At 39.1% G+C, this 20,299-nt stretch overlaps 1 protein-coding gene across 1 annotated transcript; it reads right to left on the bottom strand.

The window, feature by feature from the left end:
- Positions 1-15,846: 15,846 nt before the first annotated feature.
- On the bottom strand, positions 15,847-19,551 carry emx2 (empty spiracles homeobox 2). The gene is made up of 3 exons (XM_088421397.1): positions 18,789-19,551; positions 17,893-18,077; positions 15,847-16,885 (listed from the first exon to the last, which is right to left on the bottom strand). Exons 1-3 carry the CDS (start codon positions 19,177-19,179, stop codon positions 16,718-16,720), a joined length of 744 nt encoding a protein of 247 aa, XP_088277523.1. The 5' UTR covers positions 19,180-19,551; the 3' UTR covers positions 15,847-16,717.
- Positions 19,552-20,299: the final 748 nt, after the last annotated feature.

Here is a 20,299-nt window from a genome sequence, read left to right as displayed (position 1 = left end):
CATGGCACACTTGTGGGGGTTTATGACAAACATCTTTACTGGTAAAAAGGCACTTGTTGTGATAGTAAACAAGCGCTCTAATTCATCACAATGGCTGCATAGGTTCATTGCTCTGGGAGATGCAATGGCCAGTCTCAGCAGCTTAATTAGCATTCTAATTTGTATTAACACTGGCTATCCTCTCAGGGACAATTATGTATCTCAGTTGTGAGAGGGTTTAATGAGGTTAACGTTTTTCTCTGAATCAGACTTGAGTTGTGTTGGGTTTTTTTTTTCTCAAAGGTGTTTGATGACCATTAGGTTGAGGGTTCTGGAATCTCAGTGGAATACAGACAAATCATCAGTGTACTCTCACATAAGTAAAGCTTAAGTCCATTGACTCAGAACCATCATCAGGTGAAAATGGTTTGAGCCGTTTATTCACACAACACAAATTTTTAGGCTTAAATTCAAGCGTTTGACAAATATACTTTTCGAAAATCCCCAGTATGATCGTGTCAGCCTTTACACTGAAACAAACCTCAAAGAGACCTCAGTGGCGTTTATTCAAAGCATTCACAGGTAAAATCATGCCAAAACAACAATAAGAGAACCAAAGGCTTGTGATCATTTTGTTTGTACCACAACTGTCATGTTTTTGGAGTGTGAGAAGAAGCTGGAGTCCTCGAAGAGAACCCACAAAGGCCCGGGTAGAACCACACAGGAAGGTCGGAGTGAGGTGGATTTGAACTCGGGTCCCTGAACTGTGAGGCAGCCATACCAACCATTGATCCAGCGAGCCATTAAAAATAAATAACGAATAATGATCATTGTGAATTATGTCATTTTATTATTGCTTAGTACAAACAGAAGGAGCATACCAAAGGGACTCTTCAAGTCGAGTCAAATTAGTTCATCCAAGGCCTTCGAATGTATTTTTTCTGACTTTACAAAGGTGGAAAAAACACATTGTTCTTGTTTTCACAAAGACTAAACCATTCTGAGTGACAGTATTTTACCTTGTGCACGTATGCTCTCAGATGAATAGAACTTGACTTTTCATTCACCCCGGTGACAGCTCCTCCTCTGTTGACATTTTCAAGAGATCTTTGAGCTTCCACCAGTCACTGAGCACGGATCTGAACCATTTTTAGCTGCTATGGAGAAGCTGCTGATAAGAACTTGCTTCCTGATATCATCTGAATTCCAAAAGTCCTGTGATCCTGCACCATTTCCCCCTGGGCACATACATGACATTGTAATAAAGCACTCTAGTCTACATACAACAACCAGCAGACTATGACCAAATGAACAATATAAATAAAAGTACTTGTCTGCCTTTACAAAGATCATTATGTTAAGTGCCAAAGTGTTATTATTGTTGTTTGCAATATAATGAGAGCTCTGTGTGATATTTAAGTAACACCATTAGATATAAAAGGAAAAAAAAGAGCCATAGCTCTCATTATAATACAGCCGTTTTATATTATTGCAGCTTGCAAAAACTATATGTATATTGTTAATGCTAAACATTATTTTGTAAAGACAGAATATTTGATACAATTGATGTTTTGGGTATCATTATACAGTGGTACCTCTGGATAAGAAAGTCCCAGTTTAGGAAAAACTGAATGTACAAACTATAATATAACTCATTTCTGTCGTCCTGCTCTCCAGTTAATTAACTCCTATCCTGATGCTAGTCGTTTAGCTTCCAGTGATGTGGAGGGCTAATGCGGACACTTGTATAACGAGGCAGTTTTTTCATGGAGCGGGTCAACCTGTGTTTCGGTCCAGCTCTGAAGAAATATTACCGGCAAGAGAACCGATTCCCTCTGAAATATCTGCTGGTGCTGGTTAATGCCTGCTCACCCTCCTAGCCTCGGGGATGATATCCTCGAAAAATTTTCATTCATCGAGGTTCTATTACTTCCACCAAACACCAACCCCCTCCTACAGCCCGAACTTTAAGAAGCTGTAATAGTAATTTTCCTGCCTTTTCCTTTGTATTGTTTTCTGCCATTTATTGTATGTTTTCTGTCGTTTGCTCACACAAAAGATAAGGTTCCCCCGTTTTTGTACTTTTTTGTGCATGGCACAAATTAGATCATTTACATAAGAAACTTAAACTCAAGATATGAAAAAATCACTATACGAAAAATATCCTGTAGCAATTTGATATTGCATCTTGAGGTACCACTTTATTGTGATCAATGTATCTTATGTCCCTGTATGCTGGTGTAATACACAGTTATTTGTTCCACCCCTCCCAGTGAATTTATGAGCGTAAACATCTTATCAAGAACTTTATTACCACCAAATTTATTACCACAATAAGGGCTGTTTGTAAGCCACTGGAGGTTTTTCCAAAAACTAATATTTTGGATTCCTAAAGTCATTTTTCAGTCTTCCTATCTCTCGGCTTGCTTGCGGCAGGAAAGGGGGAGAGGTCACACTGGACGATGAAAGATGGCTGGGCAAAGCTTCCACTTGGAGCCACTGCCTAAGACTAATGTGTAAGGAAGTAGTCAACATGAAAAGGTCTCTTCCATGTAGGTCTGCCTGGAGCTGGCAAACACCTGTTCTGCTTAAAGTGGTGAGTCCGCATCTGTCTTTCACTTCTGTGTCTGGGCGAAACCCTCAAAAAAATATCATTAATGTTTTGTGTCATATTTTTCCTTTTCCCTTCTGGACTATATTTGGAATGACTGTATCAGAAATTGTTCAAATTCTTCTCTCTTTTTCCCTTTAAGTCTACAATGAAGATATAAGATGTCATCCAAAGGGTCATAGCATTGCTATGATGATTATATTACCTGAAACACAGGAAGCATCTTTTTTGTCTATGTGGTAAGGGTTGGTTGCAGGCAAAACAGGAAATGAAGAGTGTTGGGCTTGTCTGTCCATGCTGATCCTTCAGCTGACCAGGAGGCATGGAGTTTAGGGGAGGGGAGGGTGAGAACACTCAGATGTGAGGTCATGAGTTCACAGCCCAGGTGTTGTGCCTCGCAGCAGGACACTTCCCAGTCTAAACAGTGTCAATGATTTTAGAGAGTGTAGAGGTTAACTTGAGATCAAGAGTGTCCACCTCTGACTCAAGCTCTCGACTGTATCAGCTAGAAACATCTCTGTAAAAACATTAAAACAGCAATACTAAGAAGATTTTGAAATATCGACGAACCTCGCAGGCCATATTTAGGTCGACGAGATGTCATGTCCCGATTTTCAGCCTGAGTCCTGTCGAATTTCATCAGCCCCAATTTTGTGTCCCAATTTCATGTAAGTTGCGTTGATATGTCCCTTTTGCTTTTTGTCCAGCAAGCCTATTGTTTGAGCCATGATACATGGCTGATATATGTTACATGATAAAACAATTAAAAAGGAATTTAAAAAGGAACGGTCTACTTTCATCTGCACGTCATACCAGAAAACTAAAACTATTTCCAGTCAATGAGTTTCAGTTTTATGACTAAGTTCAATGACTACTCACAGTCAGACATCTCAAAAGTCAACATAAACACTAATTCAATTCAGATAATTGACTAGTTCATGAGCACATTATAGGGGGTACATGGAAGCTTTTTTTTTTTTTTTAATTTGACAAACCAAAATCCAAATAGCCACATATCAACCCGTTACAGGTGCAGGGGGATACAAGTTTTACTACATTGGCACAACCAAGCAAAAAATGTTGGATCATAGCGAGCACATTTGCCAGTTTAGCGCTGTTGAACTGTTATCCAAAATAGCATTTAGCATTAGCTAAAGTAATAACTCAAACACTGACCACCAGATTGACTAGCAATTAAATTTGTTATAAATAGTTCACGGTTCAAAGTACGTGCATGTTTCATTTTTATTGACATTGTCGTCTCTCAGTTTTTTGTTTTTTAAAGTCCGGTCATCCTAGCGACAAGCACCGAGCTAGCAACAAGCTTTGAAGGCTACTAGCGTGGCTAAACACATGACAAAGTCACTCCTAAGTCAGTAATCATCAGCAAATAAGATATACTTCCATAAGTAATGTTCTCACAAATGGAAGACAAGGAAAGGTGAAGAAGCCCTGCTAATTGCTAAGCTAACCTTGGAGTGATCAAGATCACATTTCACCGACACCTGGCCTGGAACCGAGTTAAAAAGGAGAAAGTCCAACTGAACAACAAAATAGCAAGCGAATTCAAATAATGTTTGGACTAGACTAGAAATTATTCTCGCTACATGAAAACGCAACCAGAGTTGATTTACGCTATGCCACAAAGCAATGCCAAAGGTGCTGTGGATGACCCCAGGGAAAATGATTTGTTTTGCCATTTAAAGTGTAATTGCAATAAAATAAGGATTGGCATAATTTTTATTTTTATTTCACGTACTGTAAAGCACTTGGTTATTTTTTCCTGCTTTAGACTAAGCTGTAACCTGTGTAAATGCTGCAAAAAAAGTAGTTAACAATTGTTCAAAAATGGTTTTAATGCTTTCTCCTTTTGTCAATGTTAAAAAGGATACACTTTTAGGTATACTTATCCATTTTTATAAATAATAAAGTTATTTATGGTCGCCGTGGCAAGCGGGGGCTGCGAAACGTTTTCTCTTTCCTCGGGGGTCTTTGCAAATCATAATTGAGAAGCATTAATGAACACTATGTGAATTTAAGAAATAAAATATCATATGAAAAAGAATATCATCCAGTCATTGTATTGTCAAATTCTTATGGTTTAATAGAACCCATGCGTCAAGTCCTTAGAAGTAACCTGTTGAAAAATAATGCTCCACAAAAGTCATTAATTCGCAAAATTGCTCTGTAAAGTAAAGAAAACAATTCCGGCCTTTTACAGTATTCTTTCCTTTTCCATCTTTCTTTTTAACTCAATACACCTTGAGCCGCTGTTAGTCCTTCATTTGGAACAAATGTCAACATAAAAGCCCGAGTAAAAAAGTAACAGAAAAATGTTGCAGAGTTTATCCGTTGATGTTGGCTGAAATGAGCTGTTGAGAGCAGAGGAACGCAGACGGCTGGTGTAATATGCTGACACAACTTTAATGGCAAACTTTATTGCCAAGTAATCACACATTAAACGTGATGATAGAACACTGACTTGATTCTGTAATTTTGTCTCATTTTAATGTTTTCAAAATGTGTTTAATCATATCTTTGTTGTTCCCTTGTCCTTAAGATAGTTTGTTAGGTTTTAATGTTTGATTTACATCCTCCCAGATGAAAATGGTGAAAATATAAAGAGGCCTTTCCCAGTCAGTGAAATTAAGATAATATACATTGTTGACTTTGTTTATGGCTAAATTCACCTGAATTGTCATGAGTGCAAAACAGCTATGATGTGTCTTCATAACCCACAACTACATGGTGCCCTCAAGAGCAATGTATAAATTATGTTTACTTATTAGTGTCATGGAGGAGAATTCTCATCTTTTTAAAATACCTACATTGTGTGCCATTGATGAAAATTCTCTTCAAATATGTTTTTTTTTCCTTTTTTTTAAATGAAAGGATAGCTGACACCCTTGACTAGTGCTTATTTTAATATTAAGCACTGTAGTGATGAACTGTGACCATTGAATGACAGTGTTACTCACGTTGGGGACGAAAGCCATACATACTACACATACATTACATAGTTGTAATTCTAAGTAAGGAATGAAAAGCAATCTTTCATATGATTCCACTCATGTTTATGTAGACTTAGCACACAATATTCTGTCGCCCTTAAAGGGACAATGTGTAAAATTTAGACCGTTTTGCATTACGGACAGCAGGATGTGCTGTATTTAGCATTTTCCGTAGCTATAACAGACATGACAGCCTCCGAAGGAGTGCCACACCCCATGTAATATCATTTAATGATAATTATATTTAATTTAACGTACTGTTAGTCCTTAAGAACACATTTATTTGCAAGTTTTTTTGTTTTTTTTTAATGATCATTTATACAGTGTCACTTTAAAAGATGAAAAATGCTAAAAATCGTTGCCTTTTCCAGTAACGCTTGGCACTGAAAGAGTTCATGGCAAAAACAATCAGTTGTTCTTCAAATGAAACGGAAATGGGGGATCATGCCAAGTAAGTCTCCCAACAAATTTACAGTACATGGTTTTCAAAGCATCCCGTCAAAGAATCCCCAGAATGCGGCTAGTCCTTATTCCCGTTTCATTGATTTAATTTCTCCTCCTTTGAAGATGTCACTTTGTGTGGAAAATGTATTCATCCAGCATATGCAACTCTTACTGACGCTAATCTTTTCGGCAGAGCAGAAATCTCATGGAGGGATAATCTCAGATAAATATAGTTAATTGAGGCCAGGTGAACTTTCTTTATCAGCTGCATAGTCAACCAATCTGAAGTAAATGTGATAATTAGGACGGACATGTCTTCGCTGTGAACAGAGCGAAGTCATGTCCCTCAGCCATTTTCCTCCAATTATATCTGATTTCACAACACATCAGAGATCCATAGCGTGGCAACCATCGCAGCATGGCATTGCGCACATTTACGCATGGCGGGGAAAGGCAGGCACATCTTTTAGCGCGGCGACTGATCTTAAATTATATTGCAACTTTTCACATCAGCACATTTACAGATGATAAAGCAAGCCCATTAGAGATGTTGTGGATGTGAATTAAAAGAAGATGACGACTGCGGACGTACTTACGATACACTCTGTGCTCCGCTGAGCCTGGCCACCACTAACACCCCAGAGAAACCTCGTCCTAATTACTCATTCACCCTGACAGAATCTCCTTAATTACAAACTTCATTAGCCCGCAGGACTTTGTTTTTCTCCTGCAAAGGAGGAAGCAGGGGACGACTCGGGCCAAGGTGCAGCCAGGGTGTGAGTTAGCTGCTTTAGCGCCTTTATTCCTCCACGCTTTTTTCTTTTTTTCTTTTTTAGACCCCAATCAGAGATCTAATTAGATTCGTGGTAGGATTCGCACACCTTTTAACTAGCCTCTGGAGCCCTCGTAAAAGGACAAGCAAGAAGGAGGCGCAGAATTGCCGGGGCCTGCTAGTGCCATTCATGTGCCTGTCATTGCCCCCCTGGCCTGTCATGTGCCTGTCATTGGCCCCTGGCCTCCGAATGCTCAAAGAAATACCAATTTTCTCATGTTTTTTATATCAGATATGAGTTATATACCAAGCCATAACTTGTGTTCTGTGTCCACATGAAGAATACATGCGGCTGATTTGGGGCATTGCCTCTAGTTTTGATTTATTGTCACTTAGGGCTTTTCATCCTCAGCAATCAGAATATATAATGGGGTTTATTACATGATTAAGTATTTTTGTGATGTCAGGAGGTTTGAAAAATTAAGAGATTAAACACACCCTCAAACACAGTTGTTTTTGTAAAACTCATTGCATTATTATGGCAGAGCAAAAGATTGTTATACATCAAAAAGTGACTTCAGTCATTTATTTTCTTCAGCAAATCAACTATTTACCTTCTTCGGTATTTGAGACTAGTCCCAAGTACTGCCCGCAACCTTACGACCATCTTAAGGGATGATGATGTTTTATTTGGTCAATCACCAAATAATCAGAAAGAAATTCATTCAAATGTCAACCTGTCTTGTCTGTCACAGACTTGCTCTTGCGGGGTGTTCGCCGGTTTTTGACTATTGTTAGCTGTGCCTGCATTGCTATGGCACCATACTTTAGCATCTTTTTATCCATCGTTAGCTGTGGCTGCCGTGTAGCTGGCTGCTTTGCATTAATGTGGGAGGCTAAAGTTGAGCTGCTTCTGTGGTAAGCAAACTCCTTGCTAAGAATGCATATCACTCAACTTCAATCAAAGGATCCCTTGGGGCATTTTTTTTTAAAGGTAAGTTTACCAATCCGACAACTCTCTCATGGTCTTCCATTTTCATGTTTTCCTTATGCTCCTGAACTTGGCCTCCTTAACACGACAGTAGCCTATCGGGTTATGCCAATCACAATGACAGTCAATCAGTGTCCTCTTCAGGGTGTGACTGACCTTTGTTTTCCAACCCCCAACAACTCAAGCACAAGAAACCCGATGCATAAAAAGGGATCCGAGTCACATATTGAAAGTATAAAGTTTGAGATGAATAAATAATTTGACATGATTAAATGGTTAAAAATAAGGCTTTAACTATGACTGTAATTAATTGATTGCAACTATTTTTTAATGTTATTTTCAATTTTTTACAGTGTATCCATTACCAAGTGGTCATAGGACGTAAACAGCAACTGAGGCAGACACTGGACTAGTCACTCTGATGGATACACAAGAACGGGGGTTGCGGGTGTGATATTTTGTTCAGGTATCTGGTGCAACCACGATAAGTTCTGTTCAATAGTTATTGCCAGCTCATACAAAATGGAGTGTTGCCAAAGCCACATAGGTTGCTTGAAAATCCAAATTTAGTGCCCATTTCCGCTCTGCGAACCCACCATAAGGCTTTCTGCTTGTCATCCATCAATCATGGCCGCTTGAGATCATTACACAATGTTAGCTTCTCTCCTTCAATGGCTAAACTCCACAGCGCGGAGGAGAAACATTATGAGTGAATGAAAGCCAATGATTAGCTGGTATTATTCGAGGCAGTTAGAGAGGCTAAGGTGTTCATTGGCCAATCAGAGATGTCTCAGTGTGAATGGTGACAACCAATCATTTACAACTTAAAGTCAAAATATTTTCCCACTTCAGAAGCTGATCATCCAAATTGATGCTCATAATAAACATGGACTTTGCATCTCTACACAACTGAAAATTTGGCAGCACTGTGACACATTGTAATCACATGACCATAAACCTTACGATACTTAAACACATTGTACAGCATGTACAATAAGCATGAACTTTTAAAACTCATATTGTGTAAGGAGTTCAGTTAATGTCTTGACTATGTAAGTATGATCCTAACTGATGGGATACTATTAATACTAAAAATAAGCTTATGAAACAACGCATGAATACAGTGGCCCTCAAGTCACGAACAAAAAATGCACAAATATTGCAAAGGAAAAAAACACAATGGAAATTAAAAAATCACAAACTAAAAAGCAGACACAGAAAAATTTGTAAATTTGTAAATTTACATTACACTTTCAGTTGGAAAATATTAGTGTGCTTTCCTTTTGTAATTTGTAGTTTGTTTGCTTGCGATTCCTGACTTGACTTTGAGTTTCATCACTTGTAATATGCTTTTTTTTTTGTTTTAGTAATACTACACAATGAAATTCTTATTTTGTTCACTTCCCCGAGCAGACTACACACCACAATCGAGCAAATAATTAAGTAGTCAATAAAACAGAAAGAAAAAAAAATAGAAATAGAGCAATAAGGGCAGTAATAATGAACTACTAATAAATGAAAAGACTTACATTCTAAGCATATTATGGAGTAGAATGAGTGGAAGAAATGGTATACATATGAGGAAGATCTGTATTCATCCTGTATTCTAAAACATAAGTCACAGACATTACGATTACATTTTGATGGATCAGTTGGTAAACATGTTAATTAAAATAGAATACTTACTATTGTGTGACTTTGATTCTTCAAAGCAGACACAATATAGCACTTATGTTGGTATTTTCTCCGTTTTATGATCTGGATGATATTATCGCCAGAAATGACCCTCAGTTTACAGCTGTGCTTTTTCAACTTAATAATTTGAATTTCTTGCCCCTTAATGTGTTTGAGACCATTTAAATTTGAAGATGCTTTCCAATCTTTTCCCTTGATATAGAACATGTTATAAAAAAATTACGCTTATTCATGATTTCAGAAAATATTGAAATAATGCTTTGACATGCTGTTAGGCTAAGTAACCATATAGAGTAACTGTATCTCAACACGTCAAACAGTCAAAGCAATTTGTCTTTAGGTTTGTGGGGCCAAATCATTCCTCATTTTGGTGTTTATTCTGAACCTAGAACCAGCACGTTTACAGCCACAACATCAGGATATAAAACCCCTGGAACCAACCCCACAGACTATTTTGTCATGCATACCAACGAGCGTTTTTCCACTTAAAAAGGCGAGCACAGAGCGCACACATCCCCTCTCCTTTCGCCACAAAGACAGTGCAGGAGGACATGGTGAAGAGGCACACACAGAAAGCCTCATGGAAAATATTGTTTGGGAATATTAGTCATGTTAAAACTAACTTTAAGGGTTTGTTGTGTTTGGAGGAGTGCTATGATGACAGTACTGATCAAGGACTTGGCCTCATTTCACATGGATACCACAAATAGCACTTGAAAAGGTTCTAATGAGACTTGGCATTGATGCTGGCTTCACATTACGGAGTTGTGACTTTCTGCATATGTCTTGATTGGCTGCACACACAAATTGGCACATTCCATTTCTCGCAAACATTACGGCAAACTGATGTGAAGTCAATTTTTTAATATAGCGCTTTTATTCCATCCATCCATTTTCTACACCGCTCCTTCTAGGATTGCGGCCGTTTTGTGGAAATATGGAGACAGACAACCACTCACACTCACATTCAAGCCATCACTCAGTGAGTGCTTTAAATGCATTTTCAATCATAAATACATACACACGTTTGAGGATTCAATGTAAAAAATATATGGTTTGTTTAAATATATTCAAATTGCAACACCTTTTCACATTCGTAATAATGGTGATTTAATTCATTTGTTCCGGGTTAAAGTGTCAACAACGTAAAACCTAAAACTTAAAGGAACGGCGATTAAATATTGTTGTCATTCCCATTCGAACGTTAAAAAAGTGAACTTCTGTAACTGATACATTAACACTAATAAAGGCCATAAACAAAGACACTCTAATAATGATGCCGTGACAATCTAAGAATGGTTTCAAGACACACCACTGTTTTAAAATGTCAAATCTCAAAACTACTTAGGTGTTCCATCTCTCATATGGGATTCTCTTTTTTCAATTGTCAATGCAGGCAATGAGATCTTCGTTCTCCTGGATTGACCGCAAGAAGTCAGTGAGCCTGAAGAGGGTCTTTCCTCACATGGATATGAGAAAATATGCTTTTGCAGAATGGACTAATGCACTTTTAATACGCGAGTGACACCCATCACATTTTGACAAGAAAATGTGGGTAATTAAAAAGCTGTTTCAAAGTGAGTGCAACCGGTTATGAGCATGTCTGCAATTGATAGTGTATATACAGCTAGATAACAAGTACGGCTAACATGAATTTGTTTACGTACTCATCACTTGCAAGAACAGGAATGGAGAAGCTGCTCGTTTTCACAAAAATAAGTGCTTGTTCCTTTGCACCGTACTAGATTTTTATTTTGTTTGTTAATTAATTGGTTTGTTTGCATCTACTAATGTGTATATGGAGCACATTTAATGAAAATAGTTATTAAGATTTCAATGCAATATTTTTTACTGATTTGATATGTAGTGGAATAATGCCTGAGCTCAGATCACTTATTTAAATATCCCTCCCAAAGTGATGTTGGATAAATGTTGAGGGAAAAAAAGTAATCATTTCCACGCATGACGATAATTTACCTATAGGTTTGTGATCAACTTTTGAACATTTCATCCATACGTTTCAAATTTTGAGTTATTTCTCTAATTAAAAAAAGCGCCCCAACTACGGCGCCCTACTTCCAACTCAAGTGCAATTTACACGTCCCTAAATATAAAGCTGAAAATGTCATTTTAAATATGTTGCTTTCATGCTGAAACAGAAGTGTGATCCATTCATCCCAATATAAACAAGCATCCCTCCAACACCATGCACTGCTATTTTCCTGTTGCTTCACTTTCCAGACACTCATTTGCACCATACTCCACCAACCGAAACTTGATATATTGGGAGGGGGGTGGGGGACAGACTTTCCCAGCACTTTGTTACCAAGAGGGGGAGACACAGAGTGGCTGTGCTAGGTGCAAAGCAGGTGTGCACCTGTCTCACGCTGCAATTTTTATTTCAACATCTGCAGCCACAATCGGGGCAACGTGTGTATTATGTATGTTAAATAAATGTTTTATTTAAGGAAATAATACTTGCTGGATGGGCAACACCGCTGCTCAGATGCCTCTCAAATCAGTGGCGGTGATGAGAGAGGGGACTCGCGGGTCAAAAGATGCATAATAGTTCAGCAGGCACATGTGATATATTTAGTGAAGCCTTTGTTTGTTTTATTTAGGGAGCGAATTGAGGATTTTCCAAACTGCAGGGCCCCTGAGGTATTTTATCAGGTGTACAGTCCGCCATGTGTTACACATTAGGGCACTGAGGGGAATGTGGCCGTTTGCACATACGACTTATAAAATGTTTGTAATTTCGGGGTGGGGAGGGGGGGTTCCACAATTGCTCCCTTCAGAGCTGGGCGGATGGATGGAAAACATGCCACTTATATGCAAATGAAACAGCATCACGTTACACACGCGCGCACACACCTCTCATTAAAGAAAATAAACCTCGTGGAATTCTGTGGGACTTCAGCAAGGCAGTCGGAGGGCCGTAAAAGCGGTGTAGTTTAGTATGGCCTTCAGGAAAATGAAAAATAAAAAAGGGGAATAAATATAGCTCTTACGTCACAATGCTTTTCAAAGGAGACAGCACATGTGCATCGGAGCAATGCATCATCTCGCTATTTCTTGGTATGTTTTAACCCCGGGCGATATGCAGGCCCTGTGTGAATATGATTTTCAATCACGTGACTGTCTAATCGCGGTAGTATAGCGTGTGAACGTGCAAGATGCTGAGTTTCATGATCAAAGGTGGAGAAAATATATTGCTGCCATCATAATTATTCAGCACATTCTCTTCTATATTTTGCATCGCTGTCTCTAAAATTGTGAATTAAATGTGAATCCAAGCAACATCTAATTATATTGCCGGGATGAATGCAGGGTGTAAGCGGCTTCAACTAAGTGCTGACTGCAGTCGATGAGACTGGAAAGTGCTGCGTTCGTAAAATCATCACTTCTCATCATGCCTTCCTTATTATTAATAAAATAAAGAAGAAAAAAGGAAACCGAAACCCAGGCTGCTATGTTTAATTCATTATGATGCAAGCTGTTTGAGGGCTGATTGTAATTGCTCATTTGTCTTGTATATTTATCGCTGTGCCTTATGTCAAGGTCGAGAAGAATTGTGTGGGGTCTATTCTCTCGTTTCATGGATCCATTTCAATGGTAATTTGGGAAAGGGGGCAGCTCAAGTTAGCCGCGGACGTGCTTCGGCCTGCTGCGTGCCACGAATGGACCATGCGTGGACAACTGCCACCCAAAAATAAAAATAATAATAATAAAAATATAATCTTCGTATAAATTTCTCAACACAGCCTGCCGATGTTGAATATGCGCGCCGACATTGAACCTGGCCGTTGTGTTCCATGCACTCCCTCACGCATGCAGCCTCCATTCACATTAGTGCTGTCAGCGGACGTCATTAGAGCTACTAATTGCAGATTAGAGGTTTTGGGTCAGTGGGGGTCACTTGATAGGAGCAACTACTCTTTTCACTGAAGGATAATTATTTCACATTGCGCACTAAATGTTTAATGCTGCAAATTGCGCAGAGTATACGCGGAATTGCAGAATAAAGCGTGGAGGACCGGAGATCAAGTGGGAGGGAAGACACAATATTTGGAATAATTAATACTCGTTTGCCAGCGTTTTCTGTTCAAATAATGCACAAAAAGCAGAATTTTCAACATATTTTCAACATATTTTTCCACGGTTTTGGATTCGTTTCTAATAAATTTATGGCTATTTTGTCATTTTATTATAAATGTTTTTGGTGATTTTTAATTGACATTTTTTTTGCTAAATGAAACGGAACAGTTTGTGTTTTATGTTTGACTTATTCTTCGTGAAAATGTAAGATATTGACATAATTTCAAAAAATAGTTGTGTAAAAAGAAATTACCGATTTATAGACCCAAAAAGACTGCAATATTTTGCCCAATATGACCCAAGTTAAGTTGTGCTGCACAAAATGGTCCTTTTTCTTATTTTGAAGGACCCAGAATTTTTTTTTTTTTTTAACCCAGAATGTTCATAGATAAATATTGATGGAGTCGGCCCTCTTGTTACTCTTACTTGCGTTGTTTTTAACCCAACTGTTTTCCGAGTGATTTCACATACGATGCACTCTTTTAATTGTTGGGTACGAATTAAAAAAAAAAAAAAAAGGACCGACTCAATACATGGTCAACTTTCTGGTTGGCCATTATTTTGTGCAAAACAAGCCAGAAAGATGACCAAATTGTCCAAAACATTGAGTTGGTCCTTGTCGGAGTCTTAATTAGTTTACATCTTAACCAAAGTGTTTTTATATTAATCTCATACAAAATATGATACACTCTTAATTAAGAAAAAAAGAACAACAACAACAATTGGGTTTAAAGCAACACAAACATGGGTTGAAAAGCACCGACACATCATTTGTGGCTGTTTTATCCAAAACAATCTTGATTTTTTTATTTTTTTAATTGATTTATATATATATATATATATATATATATATATATATATATATATATATATATATATATATATATATATATATATATATATATATATATATATATATATATATATATAACAACCCGAATTTTTTGACCCATTATTGGTTTATTTTTAACCCAGCTATGTATAGAATGTATAGTGAGTGTAAGATAATACGATGAAGACAACGGAATACAATTTAAAAATAAGCAGTCCAATATAATATAATATAATATAATATAATATAATATAATATAATATAATATAATATAATATAATATAATATAATATAATATGTAGCATTTCCCCATCTTGTCACTGACTTGTGTTCCCTGGTACCGCCAATTTCAAAACTGAATTAACAGTGAAAAGGGGTTGAATAGGGGGATTTGCAGGTTAAAACATATGCATTAAATTTATCAAATGGTGGCAGGCTCTAATGAGACTCGGTCCTGTCTCCTGTGTGTCCACACAGGCGCGCAGAGGGTGCGCCAAATTTTGTTTGTGGCGGATCAAGGCTCACCGCCTCCACTGCACTTTCTTTATCTTAATTCCAACTTGAAAAGATATAATTATCTAGTTTGAACAGGACCGCTATCAAATCCGTCTTTATAGGCAGGGAGGGGAAAAGCTCGAGTGGATTGTGAGGCTCTGAGCCGCTCGGTGTTGCCCGAGATAGGAGTAATGAAGTTGTGGAGTCCGGAGATACAAAGGGCATTAACCTCATTAGCATGAAACCTTTTCTTCTAACTATTGTGGGACCCTTTCAGTCCTCTAATCCCCCCTATTTCAAAGCTGGGTTTGTAATAAAGCTTTTAGGTTTTTTCCCCCCCTAGAACGCTAATGGTATTCTCTAAAGATTTTTATTGCTCTTATAATCAAATGGCACGATTAAAAATTGCCTATTAAAAATGTAAAAAAAAAAAAAAGAAACTTGGGGAAAATCAGCACGGTAACAATAATCTCAATTCTGCGCTGCTTTCTAAAAAAGAAAGCCTTGTAAGGTTGCGGTTGTTGCAGCAGCATGCACATCAAGATTTGAAACAAAGATCCCATTTTGCGGCACATTGCAACCTTCCCTTATCGCGGCGCGAGGGCTAGTCAGATTGTGCTAAATTATGTCCAACCAAGCCCCCTCGGATCCGGATTAAGAGATTAAAGTGGACCACTGGGCAATGCTTCCCCTTTTTCCCCCCCTCATATTACTCGCATGATAATTGCCCAAACTGATTTGCACGTCCACAAAAGCTCGTCGAGACTCTTTGGGGCTGCTGCACACAATCATGCAAAATGCGGACTTGGGCGCAGAATATTAGCTCTTCCTTCGTCATTTTTGAATGCACAAAATGATTATGAAATGCTTTGAAAATAAAATCCTGCGTAATTTTACAGCGCGCGACATATTGATAAAACTTTATTGACAAAATATTGACAATTACATACTTCTTGGAAGTATACTTTGTGTTAAAATTGTAGCAAACTTAACACATACACAAAATTATTTACATTCTGTAAAAGAGTGTTTAACAGAAACAGTAACAATAACTTTTTTTCTGTACATGGAATACGCTCAGTGCTTGGGGATTTTTTTTGATGTCTATAATTCGAGTCCTTGTGGCATCTTTGAGTGGAGGCTCACGTCCTGACAGAAGGCTGCGTGGGGCCAAGCACAGCCACACACTGGTAAAGCTTAGAGGTTAAAGGAATGTCCTGATACCTTTCCTTAAATTTCTTTTTTTATTTTCTAGAAAACCAATTTTAGCTTTTTTTCTTAAACAAAACAAAAAAAAACACGATAAAGCACTGCTACTTCATATGTTTTCACAATCACTTTTACACGAGAATTATGAATTAAAGACTGCACACTGTTTGGAAAAGAAGTACAACACCTCTGTTAGAAAATAGAGTTAAATAAAAATTTTCTTCTTGTTGATTGTGTCAAATTAAAACAACCATGCAATTCAAGTTTTTTGTTTGTTTGTTTTTAAAAAGCAGTTTTGGTATCTTGAGTGGGGAAAAACATAGAAGTGCAACGGCCCAATATGAATTGGAGAAGTGGGGATAGAAAGAATATTTCAGGTTGGTGCTGGGTGGTCAGTACCATGTTCCTGGTTCTTTTGGACTGACGGAGCCGCAAGGTGACAGCTGGGTCACGCAGCAGCCGGCCTCTCGTCGCCCTCAGCTGCCCATCGGGGAAGTGAAATGTGACATTTGGGTTTATTTGACCCGACGGTCTTGCCACGGTATCCTGTATTCGTGTCCTCGTATTCGAATCTCCTTTTTTAATCGTCCGAAGTCACGTCGATTTCTTCCGGACTCGACTGCTTGGTGGCCAGCCTCCAGCGGTTGATGTGATGGGAGCCCTTCTTCTTCTGCTGGGACTCAGAGCCCTCCTCCTCCAGCTTCTGTCTCTTAAATTTTGTCCTCCGGTTCTGAAACCACACTTTTACCTGAAGGTGGGCATGCAGGGAAACGGAATCAGTACCACCAAACAGATGCGCAAAACGCAAATACGCACGGGTCTGCGCCGACTTAACTCGCGGAAAATGAAAGGGTAAACATGTGATCGAGTTTCTTTTTGTCATAATTAATCACATTTTATTACTTATCTAATCCAATTACGAGATCGCAGCTGTTATTTTAAAACAATATGAACATACTGCTTCGTCTTATATAAGAGGCCACGGTGTCAGTTATATCTGGCAAGATATTTTTTATGGCTGATAAAATAAAATCAAAACATCAAGTCGAACGGATTTCCGTGACTTGACATTTAACGCACTCTTCTAAATCCACTCGTCGTGCTGATGATCAGTGTTACCGTAGGGAATTAACAACACCTAAATCGATAAACTGTCTGGCCCGCGCAGCTTTGTCACTCTGCTCTGTGGCAAGTGAGGTGCATTTAATAAGCTCTCAGTGTGCTCATTGAACGACTCGATGCTTCATTTGGGCCGATGGACTCGAACAATGTGGCAAATATGGCAGCGCGACCTAACGAGGCCGCCAGCACCTTCTTTGTGTACGGCTGAGCCACTAAAATGGTTAACTCCTTCAATTTGGCCTCCATTTTGAAAGACAACATTCTCGGTGGCCCCCTCCAAACAAAGTCCTGCAACCCTTGCTAAAATGAGGTTAGCTTGCACCATGAGGGGGGTCAGATATTGCCTTTATGTGTCCCATTTGTGTAGAGTTTTAAAATAATGCCTTTTATTTCCGGGCATCGGCGCTTATTTTTAAACATCACTTTTTGTCATAAAAATACTCATTTGAAATATTCTATAGTCTATACTGTCTATATATAGTCTATACTGCAGAAAACTGACCATCGCATACAGATGACTATATTTCAAATTTGATTTTCTATTTAGGCACACAAACACAATTGTGCAGGTAAATGGTGCAACCGACCAAATAATAAATACAAAAAAGGTAAAAAATAAAATTGCAGTCTTACCTGAGTTTCTGTGAGGCTAAGGCTGTGCGCGAGCTGTTTCCTCTCTGCGCCCACCACATAATGATTTTTCTCAAATGCGTGCTCGAGCCGGAGGAGTTGCGACGGCGAGAAAGCCGTACGGATTCGTTTGGGTTTTCGGGCCAGCGCGTTGTGCAAAAGGAAGCTCTCAGGACTCGTTTCGTTACCTGAAGCCCGAAAGGATTAAAAAAAAAAAAAAAAACAGCGATGTCAGTTTGCTTGCTTTTAAATATGATAACTCATTAGGTATTAGTACTTGTAGGCCCGTTCAAGTAATAAGAGAGCTGGGTAAATGTAATACGATAAAACGGTAAATTTTAAAAATATTACAATTAACGCCATTCGCATTTTTCACATTTACAAAAATAAAAAAAAACCTTGTATAATTTATTTCTACTAAAAAAACAAGGGGGAGAGTAAATCAATTGTGTCCGTTTTTAATTAAAGTATATGAAATGCCCTGTGGTGTCACCTTAATTTTAATACAAATATTTTCAGATTAGCACAAATAATGAGCGAATGTCAATGTTTGTTTCCAGAGAAAACAATAAGGCGATTTTAAACCATGTCTATTGCAAAATTAAAAATTATAATCTTTTTAGTCAAACGAAATGCGAATAAAAAAATAAAGCGTAAAGGGTCTAACCAGTCTAATATAATTAACAAGACCCCCGAAGATTTTTTTTTCAAATAAAGAAAACATAATTCAATTTGTTTTAAACGCAGCGTTTGTAGTTAATCAATAACGCCGTATAGGCGGTGAGCAAAATTTAACGGAAGCATATTGCTTGAAAATTCTTCCCTCTTACTCTCTTGGCAGAAACTTCGGAGGGGGGTGGGGGGGACTTTGCATGCGTAAAAGTCAGCTGAAAACCTACCTTGAAATCTGTGTCCCAAATATCTATATCTGTGTAATAACCAGGGGTAGAAGGTGGACGGGTCCCTTTGCTGGTTGCCAAAAAGAGGGTGCGGGCTGTGAGGGGACGAGAGCGGATGAGCGGCCAGCGCGTGCGGCGGGGCCACGGGATGCACCGGCACCGCCGAGTTGGGCGGATGCGAGACCGTCTCGGCAAAGACCAAGTCCGGATTGGAGTAGACGCCCCTGGCGCCTGAGTGAAAGCCGTTGAGGAAGGGGTTCATCTGGCCCGAGTTTGCATAGCTGAGAGCCGCCGGCCTGATGGGCTCCTCCGAGCGGGACGCCGGTACGGGATTATCCTTGGCCACCAGCGACTCTATGGTGAAACACCGCTTGGGTGTGGGCTGAAACATGGCGCGATGCTCCGGGTTCCCCAGTTTAAGTGCAAGTTATCGCGGGAGATATACTCCAGAGTTGGGAAAGAGAACGCAAAGTCGCGTGCGAACAAGTTGAGGAAAAGCGCAGCGAGCACCGGCGTCGGCGGCGAATCAAAAGTGTCCGCGCGCTCCCACACTAATCCATGGATGTGATCGTTTTCCTCGGTGACTCGGCGCGGGCAGATGTGTTAGTTCATGAGGCTAATTAGCGCCGCACTGCCATAAACAGCTTCCTCTGAAGCCTCTAATGGCATGCTGATTGGCCGCCGCCTCTGCCGCTCGCCTTAAGGTGGAGAAGGAGCAAGGCGCTTTAAAAAAGTGCGTCAATGGCAAAGCGGCCTGAGCTCAGGGAAGGCGGACTCGAACGCAAGGCGGACACGATTCGTCCGCTCCGCAGCGCCCCCGCCGTGCGCGCGCACGTGCGCCAGCGCGCGCAACTCGCGCGCGCGGCACAGCCGCGGGAAGGCCTCTGACAAGACCCTGTTCGAAACGACGGTTCGGAGTTTGTTTCCAGATTAATTGCATCGGGCGGCCTTAATTCGTCTGCCAATTAGGTTCCTGCACATATTGTTTTCATTCGGCTCGATTGAACCCAGGCTGACTGTAATGAATTAAAAAAAAGTAGCGTTGACTACTCTTTCGTTGAAAACACGCAAGAAATTGTTCGCTCAGAATTATTACTATTTGCAACCAGTAAACAAGTTTTGCCGTATTCAGATATATATGTGAATTGTCGTTATTCATTTTTGAAACATGCCTGGCATTTAATCCATCATGCTTTGCGTTGGCTACATTTAGTTTATTTTTAGTTATTTTTTCAGACCCATAATAACTGTTATTACGGCCTTTAAACTGTTGATCACATTCAAATACATTACAGATATCGTGTGCAATCCCGTCCATGTGTCAAAGGTAAACAAGGCACGACACAATGAGAAAAAAACAAAACACTCATCTGTTTCATAGGAACTTAAAAATGTATTTGTATATTATTAATGTATTTATATATTACAATTTACAGTATGTCCTGCATTTGCTCAAGTGGACTTTTACTGTGGGACGGACCTCAATACTAAATCCGATAACATACAAACGT

This window comes from Hippichthys cyanospilos, chromosome 8 (assembly GCF_059441005.1).
Source record: "Hippichthys cyanospilos isolate Australia breed blue-spotted pipefish chromosome 8, RoL_Hcya_1.0, whole genome shotgun sequence".
Classification (NCBI taxonomy): domain Eukaryota; kingdom Metazoa; phylum Chordata; class Actinopteri; order Syngnathiformes; family Syngnathidae; genus Hippichthys; species Hippichthys cyanospilos.
This window is presented reverse-complemented; position numbering and strand designations above follow the sequence as displayed.

What these genes read in the sequence shown, in the direction of transcription:
- emx2 (XM_088421397.1), bottom strand. Translation starts at nt 19,179, where the DNA reads ATGTTTCAGCCCACACCCAAGCGGTGTTTCACCATAGAGTCGCTGGTG. An exon ending in TTTGGGACACAGATTTCAAG is followed by an intron (nt 18,078 to 18,788) that starts GTAGGTTTTCAG and finishes TTCGGGCTTCAG; the next exon opens with GTAACGAAACGAGTCCTGAG. An exon ending in TTAGCCTCACAGAAACTCAG is followed by an intron (nt 16,886 to 17,892) that starts GTAAGACTGCAA and finishes GCCCACCTTCAG; the next exon opens with GTAAAAGTGTGGTTTCAGAA.